We start from the raw sequence: 27820 nt of genomic DNA on the forward strand, positions 1-27820 counted from the left end.
GATGATCTGAACTTATTAATAGCTTTCTTATTCCATAATGTTACTTCACTCAGAGACAGAAAGAATTTCAAATACTTTTAAGAATATTCAGGTTCTTGACGTTCAATAATTACTTTTTATTTGACGCATTTCATAAATCCCATGATGATTCTTTTGGGAAACGAAATTCATACAAAAGTTTGAACAAAAAAAATGAGACCACTACCGACGAAGAGATGGAAATTTTCTTTGACAAACTCACCAAGTACATTGGAAAGAATGTCAAACAACTCATCAATGATAAATATTCGTTCCGATTTCATAAAGATAAGGTGTTTTATTTGAGCAATCAAGTATTACAATTTGCAGAGAATATAACGTTTGAACGACTGAAAACCATGGGTGTGTGTTTCGGTAAATTCAGCAAATCGAAAAAGTTTAAACTGGAGATTACTTGTTTGGACTATGTGGCTCAATATGCCGAGTATAAAGTGTGGGTGAAACCTCAGGCGGAACTCTCCTTCCTGTACGGAAATCATATTTTGAAGACTGGTCTCGGAAAGATGACTGAAGACTGCCCACAATATCAAGGAGTTGTTGTTATGAATATGAATGATGTTCCGTTGGGATTTGGTGTTACAGCCAAATCTACGGAAGAGTGTAGATATGTAAAACCAACAGATATTGTTTGTTTCCATCAGGCCGATGTTGGTCAATATTTGAGAGATGAGGATACTTCTTCCATGTTTTAATCACGACTCTTTTCTCTAGCCTTATGATACCATCATCCATGGATGATGATGATGGATGTTCGTGGCATGTAGATCTCCATACTCATTTCCGAGTGTGATGGACGAGCAAATGCTACATACATCTCATCATGGTTTTCCATTACTATTTCCCTGACTCTTTTTTCCCACAACTTTTCACTACCACCCAAAGCTCAATAAACCTTTTACTTGTTTGAATCTCAGTTCAAAGTCAAGACTTGACACAAAATCTCATAAGAGTTTGGAAATTGATCAAACCAGAGACTTTTCGCCGAGTGCGTTTTTGAGAAGAACCTGACAAACAGTTTTGAACTTTTTTCAAGAAAAATGCAACACCACATTAAGGTCCATCGTCATGATGAAAACACAACGATCGTTGACAATGGTTATGATAACTTCTCAATGCTGTTAGAAGAGTTGGAAGAAGTTTTAGCGGAACATGTCTTTCAATTTCTCGATTTTAGAACCATCCAATGGTTGGAACAATGCGCAAAACCTTTCATGAATTGATTTGCAAGTATGATCGTACGATTTATTCCAAACTATTATTCAATACCTTGTTCAATGGAAATCTAAAGTTCCTGCCGATGGGCAATGATCATCCTCCTACACAACAACTCATCATGACTATTCTTCATGATGAATTATGTAAAACCATTTCCGATGAAAATATTCATCATCATGAACGACCTTTCCGAAATCTATTTAAGGAATGGATGCTCACGCCTTTCAGTTACAGCAACGGTTCTAATGTCTGTTTGTCCTATGAAACGTTTTTATTGATGGGAGGATCTGTGGACATTAGCTTTTTGCAACCATGTCGATTTCTCTGTGTTGTTTTTGAAAAGTGTTATCATGAATTGGATCCTGAATGTCAATTTTTAATTCACAAATTTATGATCATGTGTCATGTTTTACCTTTATTTTGGAAATGTCCAGTTGATCATAATCGTTGGATTGACGTTTCCTTCTCTAAAGAACTCGTTCCTTTCAAGTCTGTGATTCCAAGCTCATTTTCTATGAATTTCATTGACCGATTATATAATTGGATTGGAGAATTATTCACTGCATCAACAACTGCAACTACTGCTACTACTGATGAGACAATCTCAAGAACAGAATCATCATTGAAAATTCAACGTAAAATTCAGATTTTGCCAGGAGAGCTTTTTATTCACATGTGTGGTGATTTCCAAGCAATGAAACAAGCACATGGAATTCCAAAAGAATATCGAACCATTTTACAACCTATAAGAAACTATTACACCTCAGAAGAAATGACGATTGATTACAATTCCATCAATGAAGGTAATCAAATTTGTATCCAACGTCAGAATATTTGGACATTTTTACAAGATCGAGTGGATCTGTGTATGGAACAAAACCAGCCCTCCCAACAACATTTGCACCATTACGAAAAGAAAGTCTTGATATTGATAGTGAACATCCCACATATGATCATCTCATTCAATATGACTTTACCGCAATGATAGAAAATAATGAGCTATGGAATAATTATTGGAGATATGCCCAAGAATTTATTACCTATACTGTGTACAACACAAAAAGAAACCATTTTGTTGTCCTTAGCTCAAATCCTCAAGATTAAGGAATTCTTAATTAGCACAAGAAATGAGATTGTCACATAAAGGACAAGTGTTTTAATAAATTATGAGGAAATTTTCAAATTACTGGGAATGACCACAACACCTCTTAAAGGAACCTTTCACTCGTTCACTGAACCATTTCGAAAGTAAACAATACACAACACTATTGGCAAAGGCTCTGAGAGGACTCAATATGTGGTGAATACTTAAAACAATCAGGCCTGCCAAGTCCATGTCGTCATTGAAAGAATCAATGCCATGCTCAGCAACACGGACAATATAAATAATATCTGTGGCTAATCGATACACAATGACCCAAATGCCAAACAAAAAGAATGGAAGTGCATAAAATAGTAATTGTTTGAATAAATTCCTCTCCTTTTCTCGTTTCTTCTTTGCACTTGAAGTATTTTCCACAATGGTCGTGTCACGAAATAGTTTTTTAGTATCTGTATAAATCATAATTCTCAGAGCCACAGATCCAACTTCAATGGCAATATATATCAAATTCTTTACCATGTCAGGAATGATATTGGCATAAAAAACTCCTGCAGGTGTGGTGTTCACTCCCAAATACAATTCCTCAACAATGATCCACACCACGGCAAACATGGCAGGAATTCCCCATGAAATGAGACAGAATATTGTTTGAATCCACTTTTTACGTTGTTGCATTTTCATATATCTTCCTTTCGCTGAAAAGGGTTGTTGAACATGAGCATCATGATTTCCATATTCTTCTTCTGGTGTTCGTGGTGGTGTATTCACAGAATTCATATCCGAATTGGGTGACATTAATCGAGTCTTTTCAGTGTGTTGATGATCCTGATAGGGATCCATATTCGATTGGTCTCCCCCATTACCATAAGGAGTTGTTGAAGCACCATTCGTTCCATAATGAGAAACACTTTGATGATATTGAGAATCTAAACCAATGGATGATCTCTGATTGGATGACGAATAATTCGAAGATTGATCATCTGCCGAAGAACCTGAAGGCTTAATACTCTTAATCGTTTTGTAAATACACAAAGTAAGAAGTAACGAAAAGATACCACTACTAATGACAAACATTTCAGTAATCTCAGCCGTAATATAGATCGGAATTGAAAAATAGGGATCTAATTTCAGAGTTTGAGCTTTGGGTAAATCTTGAAAGAGAAAACCCTTGATCAATCTCAATGTATTGGTTGGGAAATAAAAGGCAGTAAACAGTAAATCTGAGATGATCATACACAAGATGCAGAAAGACGTTAGTTTGGTATAGAGATGTTTCTTAGAAGTGAGTGATTCAATGATACTCGGGTTTGAATTTTCAAATCGAGCCAACATGGCTTTCTCTTCCTTCTCTGCTTTCATATTCTTCTTACATAAATTAATGAGAACAAACAAACTGCATAGGAAACTGAACATGATCACGCAAATACTCAAAATATTGGCAATTTCTTCTGCTAATTGTAAGGAATCGGATTGGGGTTGTTGTTGTAGAGCTGTAAGAGAAATTCCATCATATTGGTTGTTTTGTTGTAGATAGTGTTGTTGTTGTGTGGATGAATTTGATGATGATTCTGGAAAATAATTTCAAAATTACTTGTTGTTCGTGAATGGTCGGCATGATGCTTCCCGATCAACATTTCCAAACCGTTTGCTATCATGTTGTTGAGAAGGGTACCAACTTCCGGAAGAACTTTTTGTGGTTGAAAGAAATCCATCCAAAAACGACGACAATGGAGATGAAGAAGAAGTGCCAGCGATGGACGAAGACATTTTTCTTGAATAACGAAAATCAACAAAACGACGTTAAAAATCTCAAATCATATGAAACCATATAATTGTGTGTGTACCCACTCATATGAGAAAATCTGAAAAGGAAGGTTGAATGAATATGGCTTGATGGGTTCAGTTCGATAAATGTTGTGACATGATCCTTATGAAATCAAAGGTGGAGGAGGAGATGAAATTTTCATGACACAACAACAACAAGAACAACGTGAGTCTACCACCAGTCACTCCTTTCACAAGCAATACTTTTGAAAATTTTGGCTTGTTCTGTCTGCGGTTTGTTGAATTGGAAATTTCAATCAATGGCTCTACACGAATAAGGTTGTTGTGGCATCGTTTGTAAAATTTCCCGAGTTCTTTTCAATAATTCTTGTTTGCTTTTTGTGAGTGTTGTGCCCTTTGATTTGATGGTTTCACAAGTTGATTCGGGCGTAGGGGGTGTGTTGTGATACATTTATCATTCATTTCCAAAACAAGTTGTGACACAAGTTCAAAACTTGGCAATCTTCTGAATTGCTTTTCAGTGACTTTACGCTATCCATTAATTTCCACATTTCCACAAATAATGCACATAAATGTTCTAATTGATGAAGCTCGTATTTGATCAAGTTCACTACTGCTTTTTTAAGACTCTTTTTGAATTCAATCTTGATCCAATACATGAAATTTTCCTCTCCTAGAAGTACATGGACCGAGTTTGTTTGTGACGATACAAGGCTGTGAAGGGCTATCAGGACAATATTTCTCAAATGTTTCAAAACATTCTCCTTAGCAAGGCCAATAAATATTCGGATTTTGCTGCTATTAGTTTGAAGAGTATATTTTGAGGAGCTCTAAATTGTAATGTTTCGAAGTTATTTAAAAGAGAATGAATTGGAAGGGAACTCTCGATAGTATTACACGTTTGAATAAAATTTGTCATCCATGAGATGACATCTTTGAACGGGCGATGTTGATGCCTCCTCCTCCAACATGTTCTCAATTCATTAATAATATTTTGATATTTTCCAAGTTCCAAAAAGCAATTCGAAGAGCTTGACGAATGATTGATCATAATTCTATTCATCAACATTTTTCCGACGTGGCACACAGTAACCACGCTCTTATCTTGTGTGACCATTTGAAACGGAACATTTTCATCTGTTGCAAAGGCTTTCTTTAATTCATTCCTTAAATAAACCCGATTGTTGGCCTTGCTCCAAGAACAAAAACAAGTACAGCTTGCTGAATCATCAGTACGGTCGTTGTGATCACACGAGGATTGGAAGTTGGAAATTGAATTTCTTCTTGATGTGGATGGATGGTTTGGCTTTCGAATTTCCTTCAAATTAATTTTAATACGCGATAGCGTGTCCATTGTTGTTGCAATGGAGTCCAGTAATTGATGACTCGATGTTTCCGAGCTGTGTGCGCCATAACATTCCGACGATGGCGCAACCAAGAGTTGGTTCAACAACTCTTCAAAAGGACATGCAGGCATTTTTTAAACACAAATATTGAACGGACGTTTTTGGAGGGAATTTTAATCGTTTTTTTCCCGCCTTCAAATACAATCCAAAATAATATCCAAAAAAATTACTAACACACCTCCGCAGCCGATCGTGTTATGATACGAACCTACAAATAGACAAGTAAATTATTGAACAATCAGCAATGAGTGGAATTGAATTACCGAATGTCTTTGCCAATACATCTACCCCACGAAGAAAGGATAAATCAAAATCTTTGGACTCACTTCTGGAGGAGTCTCCGAGTAGCTCAGATACATCATCGTCTTCATCACCTGGTGCAAGCAGTAGTAGTGGAGGTGAGGAATACATGATGTCTCCTTCTAAACCCTCTCCAATTATTATTGATCTAACAAGTTGTGTATGTTTTTCATTCGAGATTCAAGCCAATTGACAAGTTGTTACAACTATCTTATTTGATCTGTTTTGACATGAAATGTTGCATGACCAGAAATACAATGTTGTAAGAGAAGCAGCCTTAGCAAATGGTTGGAAAATTCGAAAACCAACAAGCAATGCTAAAGATTTCACAGTATTTTGGATGGACCAATCGAGTGCTCCTGACCGTATCATGAAATTGAGAACCTTTCAAAAGATTAATCACTTCCCTGCAATGGGTGGTATTTGCAGAAAAATTCCGTTAGCACGAAATATGAAACGACTTCGAAAAGCATTCCCAGAGGACTTCTCGTTTCTTCCTCATACTTGGGTGTTACCTCAAGAGTAAGTATTTCTGATGATGACTACTCTCAAAGAAGGTTTCCAATTCATACATACCAATAGATACTTTAAATTCAAGAATAGCAAGAAAATTATTGGAAAAACTTACATTATCAAGCCCACCGCAGGCTGTCAAGGAAAAGGCATTGTGTTAACACAAGACCCAACGGATGCTGAGCGATACGGAGATTGTGTCGTTCAGCTCTATGTGGATAGACCTTTTCTTATTGATGGCTACAAGTTTGATTTGAGAGTATATGCCCTCGTTCTCAGTGTGGATCCTCTCAAAATATTCATGTATAAGGATGGACTTGTGAGAATTTGCACCGAAAAATATAAGCACCCTCCAGCTTGAATATCAAAACCGATTGCATGCACTTGACCAATTACAGTGTAAATAAGAAGAGTGATTGCTTTGAGTATGATCCCAATAATTTTTCAGTCGGCAGTAAGAGAGATTTCAACTTTTTGAACAAGTATCTCGAATCACAAGGTCACAGTCCAGACAAGGTGTGGGACAGTATTGGGGATATCATTATCAAAACCGTTCTCACTATTTATCCTCAATTGTTGCACCAGTATAGAACTTCTCTAACTCCCAAACATGGAGACTTTGTCTGCTTTGAAATTCTCGGTTTTGACATTTTGCTCGATGAACATATCAAACCATGGCTGTTGGAAGTCAATCATTCTCCCTCATTCAATACAGACACTCCTCTGGATAAGCATGTCAAGTTAAATTACTCACAGAAACCATGAAAATGTTGGCCATCAATCCCAATGAGAGGATTATTGGGATGAAGATTGAAAAAGCCATGTCTCGAGAGCGAATTACAGGTCACTACAGCAATGATGTTGAGAAGATTGTAGAAAATATGCCCTCTCGAGAGGAAATCATCACTACTCATACCAAAATCGAAGATGAGATCATGTCCAAAGGAAAGTACAAACGAATTTATCCAACCTCAACCACCACTGCTCAATACTCGAAATTCATTGAGAAGGCAAGCCAAGAATTCACATCTGCCCAATCCCATTTCATGACAAGTTCTGCACTCAACAAACAAGTTTCACTCAGTAATGTTTCAAATAATATTAATTCGAATCATCTTCACTCACGTATTACACATGATAGATCCAAGTCGGCGTCAGAAGTTGAAGGAAGAGGAAGAGCAAGATCAAACTCCTCGAGCAGTACCAGAGGAGGAACAGGCGACAAGCAACAAAACAGAGGAAGTACAAAACTTCCCCTAATACGAGTCAAATCAAGCAACAAGATTCCTCCCAAATCAGCCTCTGAACAATCAAGTCGATGGTTAGAGAAACGGAAAAGTGCTCAGAACAGGCCCAGCTTCAAACTAGCAACCAAAACGCTCAACTTTCCATCTGTGTTTGATCACGCGCTCTTCCCAGAAGACGAAACAGAACATAATCCTTTGCTTGACGAAGAAGAGGCAAAGGTGTTGGAGCTCTTAGCTGAATCCAACAATCTGCGAAAGAAATTTCAAATACTCACAAATGCCAATAAACATTGGAGTCCGTAATTACGGATATTCTTGGTAGCCAAAATGAATACGAATACATTTCGTGAATAGTGGAATGTACTATTCAATCATACATGCAATTGTTAATTGTTGTAGTTGAATGAGACATCGTACGATGAGAATTAAGGTAATTCCTTAATCCATGAATTTGAAAAAATGTTTGAAAACCTCTTTCTCTGTTTTGGTGTTGCAACGAAATCAAACCACTCTATCAACAATTTTTCATCAGCGGAACGAGGAAGGTCCAAGTCTGGTCATCCTCTTCTTCCATGAAAAAGAAGCCCTCAGGAGGAGCAGCAGTCGTCCAACATCATTCCGAGTTGAGAAATACCAAAGACCCCAATAGTTTCTCATCATCTATTTCTTCACTCAAATCCGAGAGTGGAGAAGAGCCAAAATATATAGTAGCATCGCTGGAAGACCTCAATGAAGAGGACTACCATACCGATTATGATGCACCACATTCAACAAAATATGGGCATCAGCACTATCGGGAGAAACAGTCAGCCTTAGATCAAAAAATTCGGAAGAAAACGGTTCAAAAAAGACAAAGCGTGTTGGTGAGTCATGGATCCATTTCAATATTGTGTAAGGAAGGAACCATCGATCCTCTCACTCCAACGACTATAGAATATACAGTAAGTAGAAGAAAGTTGCTTTCTTCAACATCTCAACTGCTTACCTCATTATTAATATGGAAATTACGCATTCATGATGAAATGCTTCTTCACATGCTCCTGTTAACACAGCTTCCACAAGGAAAATTCTACCTTCGTCTTGACAACAAATCAAAAAAGAAAGCAGCTAAAATTCAATTGGAGTTGAAAGTATTCAAGAAAAAGAGCTCTGATGAAGCCAACTTGGATACTCCATCCCTCATTACTACCACACACTCCACTTCAGGAAAATCCATAACCTCAACACCTTCTCAAAATAATATCAATGACGTGTACATTCATCACATTCTTGAATCAGATGTTTCAGAAATATTTGCATTCACAACTGCACATGCAAACAATAGTATGTTCCTCTCCATCAATTCTATACATGTATTTTCAGCGCCCAAGTTTTTTCTTCAATTGTTTCAAGATTTAGAATTAGAGAAAATTGCTGAAGACCAATTTCAAGTGGTGTCACATGACAATAAGGCAATTCATTTAGATGAAATAACTCCATCTGCTCAAGAAGATCTTCCTCCTTTGGATGGAGAAGAGAGAGTGAATACTTCAAATGGTGATAAGAATGATACGAACTTTGAAAAAGCAAGTCCTGATGTAAAAACTCCGGATCAGTCTATAGACTGTACCAAAGACAGGTCTGCCACGGATAGTGTTGATCAAAATTCTCCAACTCTTATGACTGGCACGTCCCAAAGTAGTGCAAATACAGCCGACAATTCTCAAAATGTCACAACAACAAGCGCTCAAGAACAAACATGCAATGCTCAAGAGAGTAAGAGCGCCACTCCTGTTCGTAAAACCTTTCATATTAAAAATTTAAAGAGTAGTGGAGGCAAAGAAATCAGTCATTATATTAGAAGAGCTGTTGGAAAAACGCAAAGTATTGACATTGATAATTTCCACATTGACATTTCTAGTGAAATAAGTATAGGAAGTGACGAAGAAGAAGATAATTTTGAAGATTGTAACTGAGAGAATTCAAATAATTATATTACTGGTTAGAAACGATTATGTACTTGTGTTGTTCAAATCATTGACAAGTCAGTAATAGTTAGTGGGAACAGCTCATAATCAAACATACCAAAATTTGATTAAACTCGTGTGAAAAGTGTCTCGCAAATGCTACTCAAAAGTTACTGCTTGATAGCCGACTTTTTCACAGGTCTATGTTTTCGTTGCCGTTCTTCTGGTAATTTCATAATTTGTGAATGAAGATCTTTAACAACTGTTGTGTCTAACCGCTCTTGATAGGAAAGAGCTTTTTCTAAATTCTTTTTGTGTTTATCCTTTTGCTTTTTGGATTGAATTTTTTGAATACCTTTTTTCTTTGCCAATTGTGATGTGACTACACTTGCACTGTCATCGTCATCATAGTAATTCACCTGTTCTCCTAGAGAAGTCATTGACGATAATTGATTGGCAATGGAATCCAATGTTTGTTGAAAATCATTGGCGTTTTGTGGAATTTTCTTGTCGACCTCAACTTCGGTGTTGGTTTTGGATGCTTGTTTCTTTTCTTTTTGTTTTAATTTTTGCTTAATTTTCTTCTCTGTGAAAGCAATCAAAGTTTTTTTACACATTCATTAGAACAAACGTTTTCAATCATAATGATAATTCGATACAAATAGTTGTATCATTCAATTCATCATCAATCCCGAAAGACATCCGTTGTTCACATTTTTTCAACAAGATCATCATCGGTTTGTCACAACAATTCAATCCAAAACAAACGTACTTGATGCGGGCATTTTTTTCAAATTACTTTTTGAACTACCCAAGCCAATGACGATTCAATTGAGGTAGAGAAACAATTCGTGCTTAGATTTAATAGAAACAACAACAACAAGTTAACCAAAAATTGAGATATTGATCAATTGTTAATAAATACAGTTGGGTAGAAAATGATTCCTTTTTTGAACCTCCAATAACATTTAGGGTGAGTCGTGTCTTGCATGTGTCAAACACCTTTAATAAACATCCCAGTAAGCATATAAATGTTTGTTGCTGAATCAACCAATCCGTGAGAATTGTGCAGAGCATGAAAGATGACATACACAATGCAAAAAGTTACAGTAAGAAGAAACGGAAAATATATTCACCACTAAAGAATACACACCATACAAGCAATAGCAGTACTATCCATCTGTTGAATTTTCAATGATTCCGATAAATTGTTATGACAACACGATTCAAATAAATCCAAATTGAAAACATGATGCTACTAACCATACTAACCATCATCATCGTTTGATCCAAAAACTGTTAAAAGTTGCCCTAAAGCCGCACCGTTTGCCATATTTCTAATGGTTATATTTCTAGAGGAAGAATTTCTGGCGTTGCGAAATGATTTCAAAAAGTTGTCCCGAGAGTGAATTTTCATCCCAATCACCATCGTAGTAATAAAGTTTTAACCATGAAAGCGCAGAGTATCAACAATTTTCATAGAATTACATCCATCACGATGAAACAATAATAATATAAAATATATACCTTGAAGAGGAAGAAGAGGAAACAGTGCTAAACAAAGTCATCTCACTTGAACCATATAATTTCATCACTGAACTTGTACTAGAGAACATTCTAGTAGATGAAGCTCTACCTGTTGCAGAGGAAGTAGAAATCAAAGCCGAAGCTCGTTTGGCAATCAGTCTCATGTTGTTTCCTCGCATCATCGTATTAAGAAATTTTTTATTTATTATTTTCAAATATTTACAATTGCTGGGAATCGAATTTCTTCTTGCGAAGATTTGATAGCACTGGTTTCTTTTATGGAATTCACAAGGAGAAGTAATTCATGACATCAATATATTGATCATTAATAATCTCAACTAGATTCCTCATCTTCATGACCTTTCACAAAGAAGCATTAGAAAAAATTGCCAAACGTAAACAAACCTGCTTATTAATCAGCCTCATACAGACACAACATGAATCAACCACCAAATCAGAATGTTCCTCCAGAGATTACACCTGAAATGTTTAAACAACTGGAGAAGAAGTTTATTCCGAGAATTATTCTGAAAACTGGAGCTTATGGATTCACTTTAGCGACCATACTACTAGGAAGCTTTTATGCGTTGAACGCATTAACTAGAGAGGATTACCAATATTTGGACACTGTTTCGGTAGGTTTGATGTCTTTCTTAGAGTATATATAATGATGAGACAATTATTGTTTGGAAACATACGATTCGAAAAATTAATTCATTATTAATTATTGGATGATGGATAACCATTTATTAATTATACATCTCGTACACACTCGGAACGTGTTTGCATTGTGCACATCAAAATAGTATCATAGAGACATCAAGATTAAAGAATTCAAACAAAAGTATTTCCAACATCATCCCGGGCTCATTCCAACACCACACAAGATGAATCAATTCATTGAAAAGATCAAGGAAGGAGAGCTTCCAAAACAACCATCAGAATCCAATCAAGAACAAACCAAAGAAAAGTAGATGTTATTGATGGGAATTTTCGGGAATTTGAATAGAAGATGAAGGTGTATTACCCATTTCAAACAAACTATTCCAACACGGATAATGATATCATTTGCAATAATCATGGATCAATCATTGAGAATACACCACATATCCTGACGAGCTCGGAATTGTGTTGTATGCAGCGTTGTTGAACAGCAACAATAAAAATTCAAAAAAGAAAAATACAACAACAACAATACCGATACAATGCCTTCTGTCAAGATTCAAGAAGTTACATCCACTGAGAAGACACTCCGTATTGCTGCTCACTCACACATTACGGGTATGTACAATTCAAAATTAATTGGCAAGAATGATTTTTGTCTGATTTGGTAATTTCATTATGTTCCTTTGAATGGATGATATCACAAGGCCTCGGATTGGATCCAACAACTGGAGCAGTTGCCAGTAACGAAGCTGGAGGCTTAGTTGGCCAAAACAGTGCCAGAGAAGCTGCAGGAGTTGTCGTTGATTTAATCAAGTCTAAAAAGATGGCTGGTCGAGCATTACTATTGGCTGGTCCTCCAGGAACAGGTATGTTTTTTCAATGTTTAGTTGTATCATGACACATTTGAAAATTACATTCGGATTTTGCTTGTTTCGAAACTTTGACATCCTTTTGAATTTATACATTAAAAATTCAACAACACCAATGAATGGAATTTGTGAAACTTTCATTCTACACACAGGTAAAACTGCAATTTCTCTTGCCATTTCACAAGAATTGGGAAAGAAAGTTCCTTTCTGCCCAATGGTAGGATCTGAAGTATACTCGTCCGAAGTCAAGAAAACTGAAATTCTCATGGAAAACTTTAGAAGAAGTATCGGAATTAGAATCAAAGAACAAAAAGAAGTCTATGAAGGAGTTGTGATTCAATTGACACCCGAGGAAGCTGAGGATGAACTTTCTACAAGCTATGGAAGCAAAGTGATTAAACATGTTGTAATGGGATTAAAGACTACTAAAGGAACAAAAACTCTAAGGTTGGATCCATCAATTTATGAATCAATTCAAAAAGAAAAGGTTCAAATTGGTGACGTTATATACATTGAAGCTAACAGCGGTGCAGTGAAGAGAGTTGGCCGATCTGATGAATATATTTCTGAACATGACTTGGAAGCTGAAGAATACGTGCCAATACCAAAAGGTGATGTTCACAAGAAGAAGGAAGTTGTTCAAGATGTTACATTACACGATTTGGATGTTGCCAATGCTAGACCACAGGGTGGTCACGACATGTTTAGCATTATGAATAGCATGATGAAACCAAAGAAAACAGAAATTACTGAAAAATTGAGAACTGAAGTCAACAGAATTGTCAACAAGTATATTGATCAAGGCGTTGCTGAATTAGTGCCTGGAGTGTTATTTATTGATGAAGTTCACATGCTTGATATTGAATGTTTCACATATCTTAACAGAGCTTTGGAATCTACTCTTGCTCCAATCGTAATTTTTGCAACAAATCGAGCTAATTGTAAGTTAGAGGTACAGAAATTGTGTCTCCACACGGAATTCCAGTTGACTTGCTCGATCGATTGTTAATTATTAAGACATCTCCATATAGACTCCAGGAAATTGTCCAAATTATTGCTCTCAGAGCCAAGACTGAAGGCATTCAATTGGCACCAGGCTCTTTGGAAAAGCTAGGAGAAATTGGTGACAAATCATCTCTAAGATATGCTGTTCAATTATTAACTCCAGCCAATATTTTGAGCAAGACAAATGGAAGAGAAGAGGTCACAGCTGAGGATGTTGAAGAAGTGCACGACATGTTCTTTGACGCCAAGACAAGTGCTGCTCACTTGAGTGAACACGGATCTCAATACATTGATCATGAGAAATAAATATTCAATGCTCAATTCCACGACACTGTTATGAAAAACTGATTGCAACCTCTCAGAAGAAAGGATTCAATCTCTCAATGCAAAAGACCCCAATCCGGTTGCAATTTTTTTGCGACAGCTGAATTCTTCAACATCAAGGAATTAACGTTCTTCAAATTCCAAACTTGGTATCCACACATGAAATTCTACATCTACAACAGCTACAACTGCAGTCGATTCCCAGTTCTCATCAAAGAGGCTGAAGTATTGAAAAGATCTTCAACGTTGAAATTCGACGATGTCAAGGCCGTAGTTTCTATTGCCTTGGGTTGAATCATTTGGGATCACACACAACGATGTCTTGGTTTCTGTCATGGACATGGCATCCAACAGCACCATTGTAGATGGACAATCATGTCAAGGAATTAACAACGTCGAAGTTATCATCAATTTGAGTCCAACGTTTTACATTAATAAACATTGATAAACATTTATTTTGCACATGATCACACGAATTCCTTCATTCTATTTGAAAGTATAGTCGTACCTGCACACATTAGGACAGTTGTGCTCCTACTAGAAGCATGCCTGGAATGTGATAAGCCAAGATCTTCCCAATCACAATCCATCTTTCACTCCAATCGTTGTGCCACAATTGATTATCAAGCCTCTTCGGCAAATAGATCTATTTGGTGCCACATACTTTTGATACTGCGGTAACACTAGAATTCCCAACCACAACTCCACTATGACACAAATTACCACAAAGTAATAGTGATCAATCCACACCATTAATTTCATTCCAACACAACACCAATACGTTCTCTAGCTTTCGTATTGCCCATAGAGCTTGCACGCCGTAACAATGCTGTTGCTTGTTCTTGTTGATTTCTTCTTTCCAGAATGGTTGCAAGATTGTACATGGCATTGTCACTTCCCAACTCGGATCCTCGTCGGAACCATTCGATTGCTTTCTGTTCATCCCTATGTAGACCTTCGCAACCATCTTCATACAGAATTCCTAAATTATTGCAGCTTTCAGCATCTCCATTAAGCGCTGCCTTATAATAAAACGATGCTGCTTCCTTCTTGTTGGCTGGAATGGGTTCATACTTGCCCGAATAGAGAACATCAGCCACAATCCTCTGAGATTTGACATGTCCCAATGTAGCAGCTCTGTAGAAGAATTTGAAAGCAATCGTAATGTCAGCAGTCACACCTAATCCTAACCTGTACATGTTTCCAATATTATACATGGCATCCACACTGCCTCGATCTGAGGCTTCGTGCAACAAATCCAATGCTTGGTCATATTGTTTCTGTAACAATTTGATGTATCCCAAATTATTCAAACCGTTAATATTACCAAGTCTCGCAGATTTCTCGTAACAAATAGTGGCCTTTGCATAGTCACGAACCACTCCTTTTCCTTCTTCGTAGGCTATTCCCAAATTATTAAGAGCATACACATTTCCCTTGTCAGCACTTTGCGTAAAGAGTTCGACAGCTTTATCCGGGGCTTCCTCAACTCCCAATCCTTTGTAGTACATGACACCCAGCTCGTTTTGTGCTTTGGCATAATTTCTTTCACATGCCTTTTTTAGAAGCCATGCTGCTTTCTTTTGATTCTTTTCGACACCCTTTCCTTGCAAAAGAAGAGCAGCATAGTTGGTCATACCATCCAAATGAGCCATATGAGAAGATCGTAAGTAAAACTTGGCAGCTGTTTCAAAATTTTGTTCCACAATGAAACCAGTCTCGTAGAAAATTCCCATTTGATTCAGAGCGTCGGGGTAGTCCTGAGATGCTGATTTAAGAATCCATTTAACACCAAGTCGAGAATCCTTTTCAACTCCAACACCATCAATGAGCATGGATCCAACAATGTATTGTGACCGTGCCTCTTCCAATCGTGCTGCATGTAAATAGAGTCGATAAGCCATCTCAAAATTCTGCGTCACACCATGGCCCATGTAAAATCTGTCAGCTGCCAAAGCAAGATTATTCTTGTCATCAAGGTCAAAAATATCAATATCTGGATATCCTGACACAATTCCTAATTTATGGACGTTGGAATAGGCAGTTTGTGCCTTGAAATAGGTAATGCTCACTCCTAACACGGTCGTCACATTGTCTAGTTCTTCTGTGAGCTTTTTTGCCTTCTTTGAGAATCTTATATCTACAAACCATTTACATCGTTGAATTTTGGAAAGGAGGGTGTATACTTTTGTTAATTGTTGATAGAGTAACTGGAGAGCTTTTCCTATTTGTTTGTCGTTCGATTGTTTAATTAAATCTCTTCCCCAGTGTGTCACCTCATCCTATACATGTGTTGTTCATGTTGGTTATTGTAAGTCAGAACAATTTCGCATTCTCTACTCACCTCGATATGCAGCAGCCGAATATGAATCACATTCCCATTTTTCTTCAATTTTGAGTCTTTCAATGCCTCACTAACGCTCACAATTTTCTTGACAAACTCCAGTAACTCGTCAAATTCTATCAAAGGCCCGCCCAACAACGGAGATTTCGGCTCACTATTCACTTTTGATTGTTGTTGTTCATGCAGAGTTGGTATTAGAGGATGAGCGACTTTTGGTGTATTCTCTAAATTCATTTGCGTGCCACCAACATCACTAATAATATCCAATCGAGATCGATTAGACGATCCAGTAGGTTGTTCCACACCATGATGTTGCATTTGTCGTGATGAGTGACTTGAGATTAATGAATGTTGCGGCATCATTGACGAAGCGTTACTCGACGAAGGTACACCTTGTTGTTGTTGCGGTGAGGGTGTACCTTGATTCCGAGCTGCATTATTAGCTGCTCCATTGCTACTATTCATATTAGCACTATTATTTCGGGTTGCTGTTGTCGTAGCAGGAGGTCCCTCCAACACTTCATGGCCCTCCTTAAACGTTACATTACTGCTGCCTCTGGATCGAGTCTTTACATCCCGCATGGATGAAACCAATGCCGATGCTGGCCTCGTCGATGAATTTTCATTCTGTGTTCTCTGATGTTGTTGTTGCTGATGACCAGCCTTACTATCTCTCTCATTCCGAGTCGAGGTTGCATGCGATGTTATGGCGCCGATGGAGGACATTTTTTGTTTCTGTAACGAATTATTTTTTGGAGTTTTCTTTGGGCGCCAAATTTGTTTCCATCATGCGATTGGGACAGAGGGTGATTGGCGCATATTCATTTTGGAGAAGGTTGAATACTTAATTGTTTTTCACACAAACACACACATTCGTGTGAAGTAAGCATGAGCGATTGAAGGATTATCTCTGCTTGCCCATTCATCATCATTGAAAATTATTCCAGACATTATGGCAACTACAGTCCATAAACATCTTCTCTCCAAGCATCGAATTCTAATTGAATGTCATGCAAAGATTTGTCACATTCGAGAATTAATTGTGTTGTGCTCTTGTCTGATTTAGTGTCGATCAACACGCTTTCAAAAAGTGGCTGCTTGAAGAGTTTGGGAGTAGAGCCAATTTCATCTTGTTCTTCATGTGATGTGATCATTTCTTCACAGCCATCATCACCATTCAAAGTTTCTTTGGTCTTGACTTTTAGAGAGTCTGACAATAGAAAGAAAGGTATGTTGAACGCCTCTGCAATAGTATGAAGCATGCAAGTTCCAGTTTTGTTTGAAATGATCAAGCGATGGTCATCGTGCATGTGAATAGAGTCTGAGCCCACTACCATCGCATCAATTACATGGTTTCGACATAGATACCCAACAGATGCCTCAGTGCATACTTGAACCTTAATTTTGCACTTGTTGGATGAGTGGCTAGAGATTTCAGTCGCATACTGTAGCAGTTCTTTTGCAGTATTGTAACCTTCATTTTCAGGTCGAGATTCTGTGACGAATATTGTTAATTCAAATTCATCCAATTTGCTACAACAATGTGCCATGAGCTGATGAAGAGAGAGTAATGTATTGCTGCTCCAGCTGTGTGTCAAGATTGTTAATTTGGACATGGGATTGATCGTTTGCTGGATGGCATCAAGGAACCTGGTAGAGATCTTGGTTGAGTTCTCCTTGATTTGATTGAGACTTTGTTCAATTTTGATTTCCATGTTTGTGATCCACTCTGTCAATGACCGCGCTTTAAGTATCTTCTTCAGGGCGTTAAGCTGATTATTCTCTTGTGCAGTAGTTGCCTTTGAGTATCGAAAATAGATTGTTTTGTGAAATGTCATTATAGCTAAATTACCTGTGGACGGCATTTCCTTTCTGCAGTGATCCAAATGCCATACCAAGTCTCTGAGCTTTTCATAAATGTAAAGTGCCACAACAAGTTCGTGATTTTCTTCAGCCTCTTTGCTTATATTGAGCTTGAAGAAATCAGGAATATCCTCATACTTTAAATTTCCATACAATTTAACTCCCTTTTTCAGGATTTCAATTGATTTGAGTGCTATTTGGCTTGCTCCATCAGTGAAATTATTAACAATTTGCGTTTCAATTTCTTGTGCAAGAGAATAGTCTTGAGCTGTGAAGAATACTCTTTGAAGGGTTTCTCTTAAATTAGGGACGGTATTGGTAAGGGAGGGTGAATCGTGTTGCAATGATGAGTCTTCATGTTGGTGCAAAAACTTCTCAACATTGAAAATGTCAAAAGTGTCATGCTCCCAGTCGATTTTAAAGTTTGACTTTTCCAATTCTCTTTTTACCAGTGCAGCAAAATCCATCCTATCATATCTGTTCTCTTGGATGGTATTTGCTAGATGAAATCTAAATAAAAACGGATAAACAATAAATCCTTTTCTCTCAGAATTCGTGTAACTTGGTATCCATTGAACTCTTCCACTTCGAATGAATTGTAACTGCTTTCCCACTTTAAGTTGGGTTTCTTCTTCCAACTCTCTTATAGCACATTCAAAAGCATTCTCTTTAAAAGCATCGGAGGTTGTTGGATGATCTGTTCTATCTATTTGTAGCTTGTAACTATCTGTTGGTATTGATAACTCATTCGTATTTGACAAGGATGATTTTACCCCTGCACTGAGTGGATTGGAATTTCTTTCGATAGATCCCGAAAATGAAGCCCAATGATGAGGAAATGAATTAACTTTTTCCGATCTTTTGCACAATATTACAAATGATGAAAGTGGAGAATAATGATCATTCTTTCCGCTTAACTGTTGATCAACAATTTCAATGAAAGAGGTAGTCACTCTCCTCCATCGTTGTGAAGCCATTTTTTCCTTCGTGGTGTAGTTCTCGGAAAGGTGGTTTTTTCATCATCACAGAATTAACTCCAAAAAACCAATCATCACATCATGACCTTTTTGAATAGAAAAATATCATTCACAGAATGATTTAATAAATTATCAATGTTCAATTTTCGTTTTGTTTTTTCTCTTTGATGTTGCTTTTTCAAGTGTTGTTTCTGAATCGAATCATACAGCACATGACCACTCTTGACTCGATCCATTTCCTTCCACATGTAACAATTCAATAAATGTTTCAGTAAACTTTTTTGAAATGCCACCACATGAAACGAACGGTCCGATTGGCGTGCATGGTTCATTTTTTTCTTCCATCCTTATTCGCCCATCCTAGTAATCGCCCATTAGGGTTTTGATTTCTTTGTGTGGCCATGATGAGTCTTGACCATGTTATCCTCTTCATCTTCTTCAGAAGAGAAGGCGATGAGTTTTCTTTTCACTAACATACTCGAATTGGTGTCAACGTTTTCATCGATGTGCATGCTCGTTGTGCTCACAAATGTAACATCCGAAAAGTCACTAGCGTATTCACCCTTAGAAGCTTGTTCTAACTTTGTGAACATCATGTTCAACATTTTGGAAACGTTCTTAAAATACACAATGGTATGATTAAAGCCAGCCGAGAGTTCAAGCTTGTATCCTCGTTCCCATACTGTTCGTGCAATTCCTTCGAGGAAATAATTACGAATAGGTATTTCAATACCATCTGGGTTATCATTAAGAGTTGCCTCGTCGAGACCGAGTTCATTATTCTCATTGCTTCCCCAGCACAAAATTCTTCCATCATTGGTGAGGGCGAAAATGTTGTTATTTCCAATGATTTTAGAAATACCTTGATAGCTCAGAGTTGGATGCAGAATTGGAGTCATGATGCAACCTTCAGCGGTTGTTACGCCCATTTCACAAAGAGCATTGTCTCCACAAATATAGACTTCATCATTGACTGTAATCCAAATAGTAGAATTCGCAAAACAATGAATTAATCGTATTCGAGTATTGTTTTCTTCCGTCCACTTGTGTTTTTCAAATATGCATTGTTCGGTAATGTTGCTATAGCCAAGTTGACCGTGTGAATTTTGTCCAGTAAAGTAGATTTCACCATCTCCAGTCAAAACAAATACATGCTTTTCACCAATACTGAGATCAACAAGCTTGACCTTTTTCGGAAGATAGTCGATTTGTGTGAATTGAGTGACGATTTTTCGTTCCTTAATTAACTCAAGAATGTTTTCTGGAAGAAAATAATCGACATGGTAACGAGTGTCATTGTCATGCCCTTCTGCGACGTCCCTCCATGGAATTCCTAACTCATGATTTCCATTGCATCCAGCAACGAATCTACACAAATAATTGAATTGGTAATAATGTAAACAAATGTCCCAAACTTTACATACAATTTATCATTTTCTGTTATCATGTATGAGTTTTCGGATCCAATCTTGACCAATTTAATGGTCTCATTGTGATACAGGTTTGGGTCGACTCGTTTGGGAAGCACAAAGGCATCACCAGCTTTAGTGGACTGAAAATAACAGTTTAGAAAATAATCTTGTTACAAGAAAACTTACTCCTTGACCTTGAGAATTAAAACCCCATGAATAAATCGATTTACAGTCGCCTATTCAATAATTGTAAAATACATGTCACTCGAAAAATCGTTGAACAACTACACTTACTTGACACGTAAAAAGTGGCAAACATTGAAGGGCAAACAGTCTTCAGTGGTTTTGACCATGTAAATCGAAATAAGGATGCACCCCCTTCGCCCCATGTTCCACACAATCCTATACATCCACACTTAAACACAAAAATCGAAAAATCATGCCCAGTTGCAACAAATGCAATCTCAGAACTACTGTCACTTGTTGAATAAATTTTTGGAGATAATTTCAAGGTTTCAAACAAATCATCTTGATCGTCCTCAAAGTTCTCTGGTACGAACATGGTTTGTGGATTTTTGAGTTCCAAACCCGTGTCATCCTTGATGAATTTGAGCCATTCATTAGTTGTGCATCCCAAGCAATTACTTTCATTATTTCCCATCACTACAAAGGTTCTTCCTGGCGAAAAACCAAGAGAATGCTCAAAACGAGGGTGAAAAAGTAAGGCAATTTTTGCCGGATTTGGATCCATCACTAATTGGATCGTTTTCAGTGTAATCGTATTCACCATGGCTTGCCTCTCTTTAGGTGACATGAATAGATCTGAAGTATTTTCCATGTCAGTGAGCGTTTGTGAAGCGTATTGTGAGTCGTATGATGATGAAGAAGCAGAGCAATAATGATTCATACAAGCATGATAATACTGTTGTTGTTCTTTCGTGTTGCAACTCGTGCCCGCCAATTTTGAACTCAACTCAACAAAATGTTCGGTCCCGTACATTTCTCGGAGCTCACGACTCGAGCATGGAAAGTAATCACTCAAAAGGCTATCCAATTTCGTATGAAAACAATACGGACATGATGATGATTTTAAGAGTAGAGTCGTCTTGGTATGATTAGGTAGCTGATTCTTGTTGTTGATTTGATCCGGAGTATAAGTATAATTCAAAGTGGGCATGCGCTCGTTACTATTACTACTCGTACAACAATTACTACTGCTACTATGATGAGAATTGTTTACACTGGAAGTACTATGGGATAATGAGCCTCTTTCCTCTACGTCGGCATCATTCGAGAGGTTCATCATCCTATCATCGGGTTGTTTGTAAATGTTACTCTTGATTATTTGAAAGTCAAGCGTCAGTACAATTTGGTGGTTTTGTTTTCAATTCAGGGGATGTCAAGAGAAATTCAAAAAGTTGAATATATTGACAACAGATAATATTATCTTGAGGTGATGATGCACTTGAGGTTGCTGCACCAAGTGCACGTTGTGTGTAAACGTATGGTTCAAGAAAGCGGCAACGACGGCGGTGCAATTTTTTCAAGGATTTACTACTGAATTGTACGATTTGGCCAAAACCGGAATTGTCTGACCTGTGCGTCGCTGTCAGTGACGCCACCTTTTGAGTCCGGATCGAGAAAAAAATTCTTGCAACAGGAACCAGTAGAACTACAACCTTTGGTAAGAGAAGTTCACTACTTGCTTTCATTATTAGAATTGGACGTAAGTTTTATTCCACCAAAAACACTGTGCATGTCTTAAGATGTGACAACATTGTCAATTAATAGTGCTGAATTCAGGAGCGTTCTGTTGAAAGCCATGATGAACAAAAGCAGAAGGAGTGGTGGGAAGGAACAAGACAATTGGTTGCCAAAGATTGGAGTTTTCTTTTTGTAAATTGAAGAGATTCCAGACACCAGATATTGGTTTTCAATAAATTATTTTCCATTGTGTTCAGTACCTTGTATTACGTGAACTAACCAATCATAGAAAAAACAATGGTTCAACTGAGAGTATCACTGGTCCATCAACACACATCTTCATGATGAGCATGATTTCAATAATTTATTTTTGAAGTTGTTCAAATTGTGAGTATCTGGAATTGGCAATCAACAGGTCACACCATAGACGAGCGCCTTAATTCCAACCAAGCACCATACGCATTGATTGAGTCCTAGTAAGATTTTCAAAATTTCAACCACGAGAGGAAACACAGAAAGAGCGACTAAAGCTGACCAAGCAAAGCTCTTTTGGTCGTACTTTTTTCTGCTGTAAAGGAAAACGAAAATCACAACACAAATCCATTCGAGCATGACCACATTGGAATAGACAGCCATTTGGAGTGCCTTTGTTTCAAATTGTAAGCCACGAGTACTAAACCAAAGTGGAATTAAACGATTCAATAAATTATCTCCCATTGTCCATCCAATGGCACATCCATATATTTGTGAAATCTGGTCGCCCAATAACCACTTGGATGATAGCAAGAAATAAATTCCGATCAAATCCAAAGCTCCAATCAATGTTTTCAGTACTTCGGTAATTAAAAAGGAAAAACTCAAACTTTGAACCATTCCCGATGATGCAGAGGTATCATCAAAATTAATTGCTCCACTTTGTAAATTGGTACCATCTGAATCACCACTGCAATTAAAAACATTTTACAAAACAATGTTAAGCCATAGGCAACAATTCCGACCACAATATTACTAAATCTCCGTTCATCTTTTTCCTTCAAACCCGATGATGATGATTGTTTGGAATAATACACGACATACGGAGAAACAAAGGATAAGAGAAAAGTGGAAACGAAATGAAAGAAGGTCATTTTTTTACCAGCAGAATTGTGAAAGGGTGAGAATTCATGTGATTGAAAACATAAACTATCCACCAAATGGTAACATCATAAACTCCACCCATACAGCTCGTCTTCACAAAATTCATATCTGATGTGTTCATAGATAGGTTTTCACGTGGAACATGTTTCTGGAATATTACTTAAAAAAAATGTTTTTCGGGCGCTGTCGAAATACTTCTCATTGATTTTATTCTAGTGGCTGGATCTTCATGGAATAAATCCTCAATTAGTGATCATCATCATGATATGGGTCCGGATCATCCAATTGCAAAATTCAGACAAAAGATGAGGCGAAGACTCCGAAGAAATCCTGCTTTACCGTTTGAAATGAATTTTGAATTAGTTTATACGTTCACAGGGCTATCCAACCCACGAGATGTTGTAATATCTTATAATCATTCTGTTATTTTAATAAGCGATTGTTTGAATTGTAGAATACAAGTGTATAATTTAAAAACAAAATATTACATATTATCAGTAAGACCGCCTTCGATACAATACCCGCACAATATGTGCATTGAAGAAAATTATGATGGAAAACACAATGATGCTCTCATTATTGTTTTCTATATATGCGGATTAGACAAAGCAATTGTAAAGTGTGATTTAAAAACTCTACTGTTGAACTTTGGCAAATTTTCTTCCATTTACCAAGCGAATAATTTCACATTTCAAACCATTAGAGGAATTAAAGCTGCCAACAAGAAAATATATGCGGTAGATTCATGTGAAAAATGTATTAAAATTCTGAATTCTGAAACAGGACAGATGATTGAATTGTATCTCCATTCAATGGATACGATTTGGCTTTCATTGACGACAATACAGTAGCAGTGGCAACAAGCGACGGAATCGAAATATTAAATACTGACCTAAACTGGAAGATGATTCGCGCCTTTAGACAAGATTTCTTAAGCTTCTCTGCATCAATCACCATGGATTCTGCAGCAAGACGATTGATTTTGTGTGATAAAGACAAAGACAAAATTTATTGCTTTACTTTAGATGTAATCAAAATCAAATCATTTGAAAAAAGAAGAGAAGGAAATTCTTTGACCGCATTATGTCTTAATGAAATCACTGGAGAATTGATGGTTGTGGATGAAACAAGGGATCGTGTGCTGGTTTTCCAATGAAAGTTTTAAATTCAGGTTCAATTAATTTTTAATATTAAAAAAAAATGATCAAGAAGCGCACAAACAAGGCTCAACCAGCTCACCAGAGAGCAACCAAAAAGACAAAGCCTTCGGAACATGGAGAGGCGGATGAAGAAAATCAAGCAACAACAACATTAAATAATTCAGGAGATGGTGATGATGAAAACACCATACATACAGCAGCAACAACAACAACAACACATGAAAATAATATTGATAATACAAGTCCACATTCAAAAACTCGTTTAGACGAGGACGAGGACAATACTGGTGTGTTATCTACAGCAGAGAAAATCAAGGAACGAAAGTCTAAATTGAATCAAGAAAATTCTCTTCTTTCATCATCTACCAAACAACAAACGAAAAGTATTTTACCAATTCATGAAACCATCATCAAGGCAAATCGAGAGGAAAAACAAGATGAATCTTATTTAGATCGTATAACTTCAACCAACGTGAACGAATTTGATGAGTTGGATTCAGAAAAGAAAAAGAAGGATGTAGGTCCCACAAAAGTTTCAAAGCACGTTCGTGTAACAAGCAGAATGGATTATCAGCCAGATATTTGCAAAGATTACTACGAAACTGGATTTTGTGGCTATGGTGACAATTGCAAATTTGCTCACGTACGAGAAAAATATGTCAACTCAATCGAACACACAAAGGCATGGGAAAAAGAACAACAGAAAAAAGTCGAAGATGCTCGAACACAAAAAGACTCTTCACAACAATTACCTCATGCATGTTTTATTTGTAGACAACCATTCAAAGATCCAATAGTGACCTTATGTGGACATTACTTTTGCAGTAAATGTGCCATCGATCGATATAATGGTGGGAAAGAACCACATTGTGCTTGCTGTGGACAAAACACAAAGGGAGTGTTCAATACAGCTCACAAAATCATTGCTGCCAACAAGAAAGGTGCTAGTCATAAGAAATAACCTCGTCTCAACATTACGATTATCAGGAATGACTCAAAAAAGATTTGTAAATCTCCGCGTATTGGCTGACTGACAATATGATTGAAATAAGGTCATGAACGTGTTGGCACGATTATTGAATGGTCATTTAAGGCCATCCCAAAACTACAATACTATTAAGGCCATCCCATGCAAGAAGCGTTTACGACGAGCTCAAAGATCAGCAATGAAATAATTTGCATTTAATTTACAAGCGTCATATTAATACATAAACATTAAATAATACAATTCGACATGTGTGTTGAAAACACACAATCAACAAGTCCATCATCATCACCACGTCTATTTACGAGTAAAGGCTTTGAACAAGTTACCGATCACATTTCCGTAATTCTTCTCAATCATTGCTTCCTTCAAACCATCATGATGATCGAAATGAAACGTCTTCAAGAAGAGATGATTGTCTTGAACGTAATCCAAATTTCTCTTCAACAACCGCTCTCGATTCGCAATCTTTTCGTAAATGTCCATCCCACAACACATACACTGGCAATCAATCCAAGCGTTGGGATCATTGGTCATGGCCGTTGGTTGTTGATGTGTAGAAGCTGAAACCAAATGGCACAGCAAGAAGCATACCGATATTAATACCACACCAAGAGTGGTAACAAATGATGATCGGAAGGACATTCAGTTGATGAGTTTGTTATGATTCAGTGGTGTTCAAAAGCAAGCAGGTTGGTTGGTTAAATTTTTCTTGTTAAAATCCGTTACGGCACATCAGCTGTATTGTACAATGATGGCTTCTTTTTATGGTGTTTGTATTATTTCAATCATCCTTTTGGAGGACATACCTTTTAGCACCTTACACCTTACACTTTAGTGCCGTTTGCAATGGCACGTAGTCCCAAAAAGGAGATACAAATAGCACTTAACACTGGAGTGCCAAATGCAAACAGCACCTGACACTTGAGTGCCGAGTGTCATCAGCACCTGTATATTTTTTAATTTATTTAAATATTATTTTGAAATTACAAACCTCCGTCTTCACGGTTGTGAGCAACGGGCCTCAAAATTCTCTTCACTACACAATCATCATCGAGTATAGGAAACAGCATCACGAACGCAATTTTTGGACAATTCGTCTGACAACGACAATACCAAATGATCATCTACGAAATTTAGTTTATGGAGGGAAGAATAGACTCACGCTCATTTTCTAAGGTGAAGCGTTGTGAGGCAAGTGGTTCAAATAATGTTCCACCGTTCAGCACCTGTTTTCTGAGTTGATGTTGCGCCATACAACACGGCGTTGAAAGAGATTGAGATGAAGTTGTCGAACAGGATGTCAGAGCTTGCTGAATGAACTTGAGAGACGATTTATGTTGAGGAAAAACACTTGCAGTACATGTAGGAAAACATTTTCATTTGGTTCAACAGGGGAGTGAAACTTGCCAGCTTTTCTTCATAGTGACATGTACTTTTGTTCAATTGTTACAAAAACGGTGAGAAGAACAAGAGAATGGTGCTCAACACTGTTGTTGGCTGATGTAATCGAATTTGAGTGATTTGGGAATGACGGTAACAGCAAAAGTCAAGCTGAAGCAATCAGAAGGGTACAATTAAGGGAACTGGAATCAGTTTTTGTTTCGTAGTCATACTTCTTAACGGCTGAGTCTATCATCATGAATGAAAGGTTAACATATCATCTTTTGTGCCTCCCAACTCCTTTCATACGAAGGTCCAAGCTAACATACGAAAGGAAAGTAGATGCATGAGATTAAATCATGCCTTTTTTTTGTTTGATAGATTCGTTTGAACACGAAGTAGAATGGTTAGGTTCACAAACTAGTACCTCCATTTCAATCAACATCCATTTCGCACCTTACACTCAAGTGTCAAATACAAATAGCACCTTACACTCAAGTGTCAAATACAAATCACACTTCATTCATTTGGCACTCAAGTGTCAAATGCAAACAGCACTGACACTAAGTGTAAGGTGTAAGGTGCCAAAATATAACAACTCATCCTTTTGATTGGTCTGGCAGGTTCTGACATTGCCTTAATATATTTGGCACGTTGGCACATTTCAAATGAAATAAAACAAAGAATTATATAAGTTAAAAGAATGTATTTCATTTAATTTATGGCTACGGCCATATCACGATGAATGCACCTCATCCCGTCCGATTTGAGAAGTTAAGCATCGTCGAGCTGCATCAGTACTGAGGTTGGCGACAACTTGGGAACCTGCAGTGCTGTAGCCTTTTTTTCTTTCCAAACGTCATCTTTTTGGAGTCAAAAATTTGAAACATCCTTTTTCAAATTGCACTTGT

The 27820-nt window shown here is 37.2% G+C and overlaps 14 protein-coding genes across 14 annotated transcripts, besides 1 other annotated feature; 8 read left to right on the forward strand and 6 right to left on the reverse strand.

Annotated features, from left to right (window-relative positions):
- Positions 1–215: 215 nt before the first annotated feature.
- On the forward strand, positions 216–731 carry C9374_002581 (uncharacterized protein; the record flags this gene model as incomplete). Its single annotated transcript, XM_044692015.1, has 1 exon — positions 216–731. The coding sequence occupies one exon, from the start codon at positions 216–218 to the stop codon at positions 729–731; it is 516 nt and encodes a 171-aa protein (XP_044550128.1).
- A 641-nt stretch (positions 732–1372) lies between these two features.
- Positions 1373–2239, forward strand: C9374_002582 (uncharacterized protein; the record flags this gene model as incomplete). The annotated part of the gene is made up of 1 exon (XM_044692016.1): positions 1373–2239. One exon carries the CDS (start codon positions 1373–1375, stop codon positions 2237–2239), a length of 867 nt encoding a protein of 288 aa, XP_044550129.1.
- Positions 2240–2437: 198 nt separating this feature from the next.
- Positions 2438–4123, reverse strand: C9374_002583 (uncharacterized protein; the record flags this gene model as incomplete). Its single annotated transcript, XM_044692017.1, has 2 exons — positions 2438–3924; positions 4033–4123. 2 exons carry the CDS (start codon positions 4121–4123, stop codon positions 2438–2440), a joined length of 1578 nt encoding a protein of 525 aa, XP_044550130.1.
- Positions 4124–5791: 1668 nt separating this feature from the next.
- On the forward strand, positions 5792–6721 carry C9374_002584 (uncharacterized protein; the record flags this gene model as incomplete). The annotated part of the gene is made up of 3 exons (XM_044692018.1): positions 5792–6007; positions 6098–6369; positions 6430–6721. 3 exons carry the CDS (start codon positions 5792–5794, stop codon positions 6719–6721), a joined length of 780 nt encoding a protein of 259 aa, XP_044550131.1.
- Positions 6722–6738: 17 nt separating this feature from the next.
- C9374_002585 (uncharacterized protein) lies at positions 6739–7125 on the forward strand (the record flags this gene model as incomplete). The annotated part of the gene is made up of 1 exon (XM_044692019.1): positions 6739–7125. One exon carries the CDS (start codon positions 6739–6741, stop codon positions 7123–7125), a length of 387 nt encoding a protein of 128 aa, XP_044550132.1.
- Positions 7126–7181: 56 nt separating this feature from the next.
- Positions 7182–9562, forward strand: C9374_002586 (uncharacterized protein; the record flags this gene model as incomplete). The annotated part of the gene is made up of 2 exons (XM_044692020.1): positions 7182–7906; positions 8140–9562. 2 exons carry the CDS (start codon positions 7182–7184, stop codon positions 9560–9562), a joined length of 2148 nt encoding a protein of 715 aa, XP_044550133.1.
- A 161-nt stretch (positions 9563–9723) lies between these two features.
- Positions 9724–10338, reverse strand: C9374_002587 (uncharacterized protein; the record flags this gene model as incomplete). Its single annotated transcript, XM_044692021.1, has 2 exons — positions 9724–10139; positions 10326–10338. The coding sequence occupies 2 exons, from the start codon at positions 10336–10338 to the stop codon at positions 9724–9726; spliced, it is 429 nt and encodes a 142-aa protein (XP_044550134.1).
- A 387-nt stretch (positions 10339–10725) lies between these two features.
- On the reverse strand, positions 10726–11262 carry C9374_002588 (uncharacterized protein; the record flags this gene model as incomplete). The annotated part of the gene is made up of 3 exons (XM_044692022.1): positions 10726–10733; positions 10826–10920; positions 11081–11262. 3 exons carry the CDS (start codon positions 11260–11262, stop codon positions 10726–10728), a joined length of 285 nt encoding a protein of 94 aa, XP_044550135.1.
- Positions 11263–11517: 255 nt separating this feature from the next.
- C9374_002589 (uncharacterized protein) lies at positions 11518–12054 on the forward strand (the record flags this gene model as incomplete). The annotated part of the gene is made up of 2 exons (XM_044692023.1): positions 11518–11715; positions 11887–12054. The coding sequence occupies 2 exons, from the start codon at positions 11518–11520 to the stop codon at positions 12052–12054; spliced, it is 366 nt and encodes a 121-aa protein (XP_044550136.1).
- Positions 12055–12285: 231 nt separating this feature from the next.
- Positions 12286–13926, forward strand: C9374_002590 (uncharacterized protein; the record flags this gene model as incomplete). Its single annotated transcript, XM_044692025.1, has 4 exons — positions 12286–12361; positions 12451–12612; positions 12768–13556; positions 13601–13926. 4 exons carry the CDS (start codon positions 12286–12288, stop codon positions 13924–13926), a joined length of 1353 nt encoding a protein of 450 aa, XP_044550137.1.
- A 776-nt stretch (positions 13927–14702) lies between these two features.
- Positions 14703–17014, reverse strand: C9374_002591 (uncharacterized protein; the record flags this gene model as incomplete). Its single annotated transcript, XM_044692026.1, has 2 exons — positions 14703–16226; positions 16289–17014. 2 exons carry the CDS (start codon positions 17012–17014, stop codon positions 14703–14705), a joined length of 2250 nt encoding a protein of 749 aa, XP_044550138.1.
- Positions 17015–17247: 233 nt separating this feature from the next.
- Positions 17248–19128, reverse strand: C9374_002592 (uncharacterized protein; the record flags this gene model as incomplete). Its single annotated transcript, XM_044692027.1, has 1 exon — positions 17248–19128. The coding sequence occupies one exon, from the start codon at positions 19126–19128 to the stop codon at positions 17248–17250; it is 1881 nt and encodes a 626-aa protein (XP_044550139.1).
- A 374-nt stretch (positions 19129–19502) lies between these two features.
- On the reverse strand, positions 19503–23371 carry C9374_002593 (uncharacterized protein; the record flags this gene model as incomplete). The annotated part of the gene is made up of 6 exons (XM_044692028.1): positions 19503–20496; positions 20553–20680; positions 20727–20776; positions 20835–21847; positions 22804–23187; positions 23322–23371. The coding sequence occupies 6 exons, from the start codon at positions 23369–23371 to the stop codon at positions 19503–19505; spliced, it is 2619 nt and encodes an 872-aa protein (XP_044550140.1).
- A 1210-nt stretch (positions 23372–24581) lies between these two features.
- C9374_002594 (uncharacterized protein) lies at positions 24582–25502 on the forward strand (the record flags this gene model as incomplete). The annotated part of the gene is made up of 1 exon (XM_044692029.1): positions 24582–25502. One exon carries the CDS (start codon positions 24582–24584, stop codon positions 25500–25502), a length of 921 nt encoding a protein of 306 aa, XP_044550141.1.
- A 2181-nt stretch (positions 25503–27683) lies between these two features.
- Positions 27684–27772: a sequence feature (Protein overlapping with rRNA (C9374_002595, KAG2386149.1) was converted to a misc_feature.).
- Between the last annotated feature and the right edge of the window lie 48 nt (positions 27773–27820).

The sequence above is a fragment of the Naegleria lovaniensis genome (assembly GCF_003324165.1).
Source record: "Naegleria lovaniensis strain ATCC 30569 chromosome Unknown tig016, whole genome shotgun sequence".
Classification (NCBI taxonomy): domain Eukaryota; phylum Heterolobosea; class Eutetramitea; order Acrasida; family Naegleriidae; genus Naegleria; species Naegleria lovaniensis.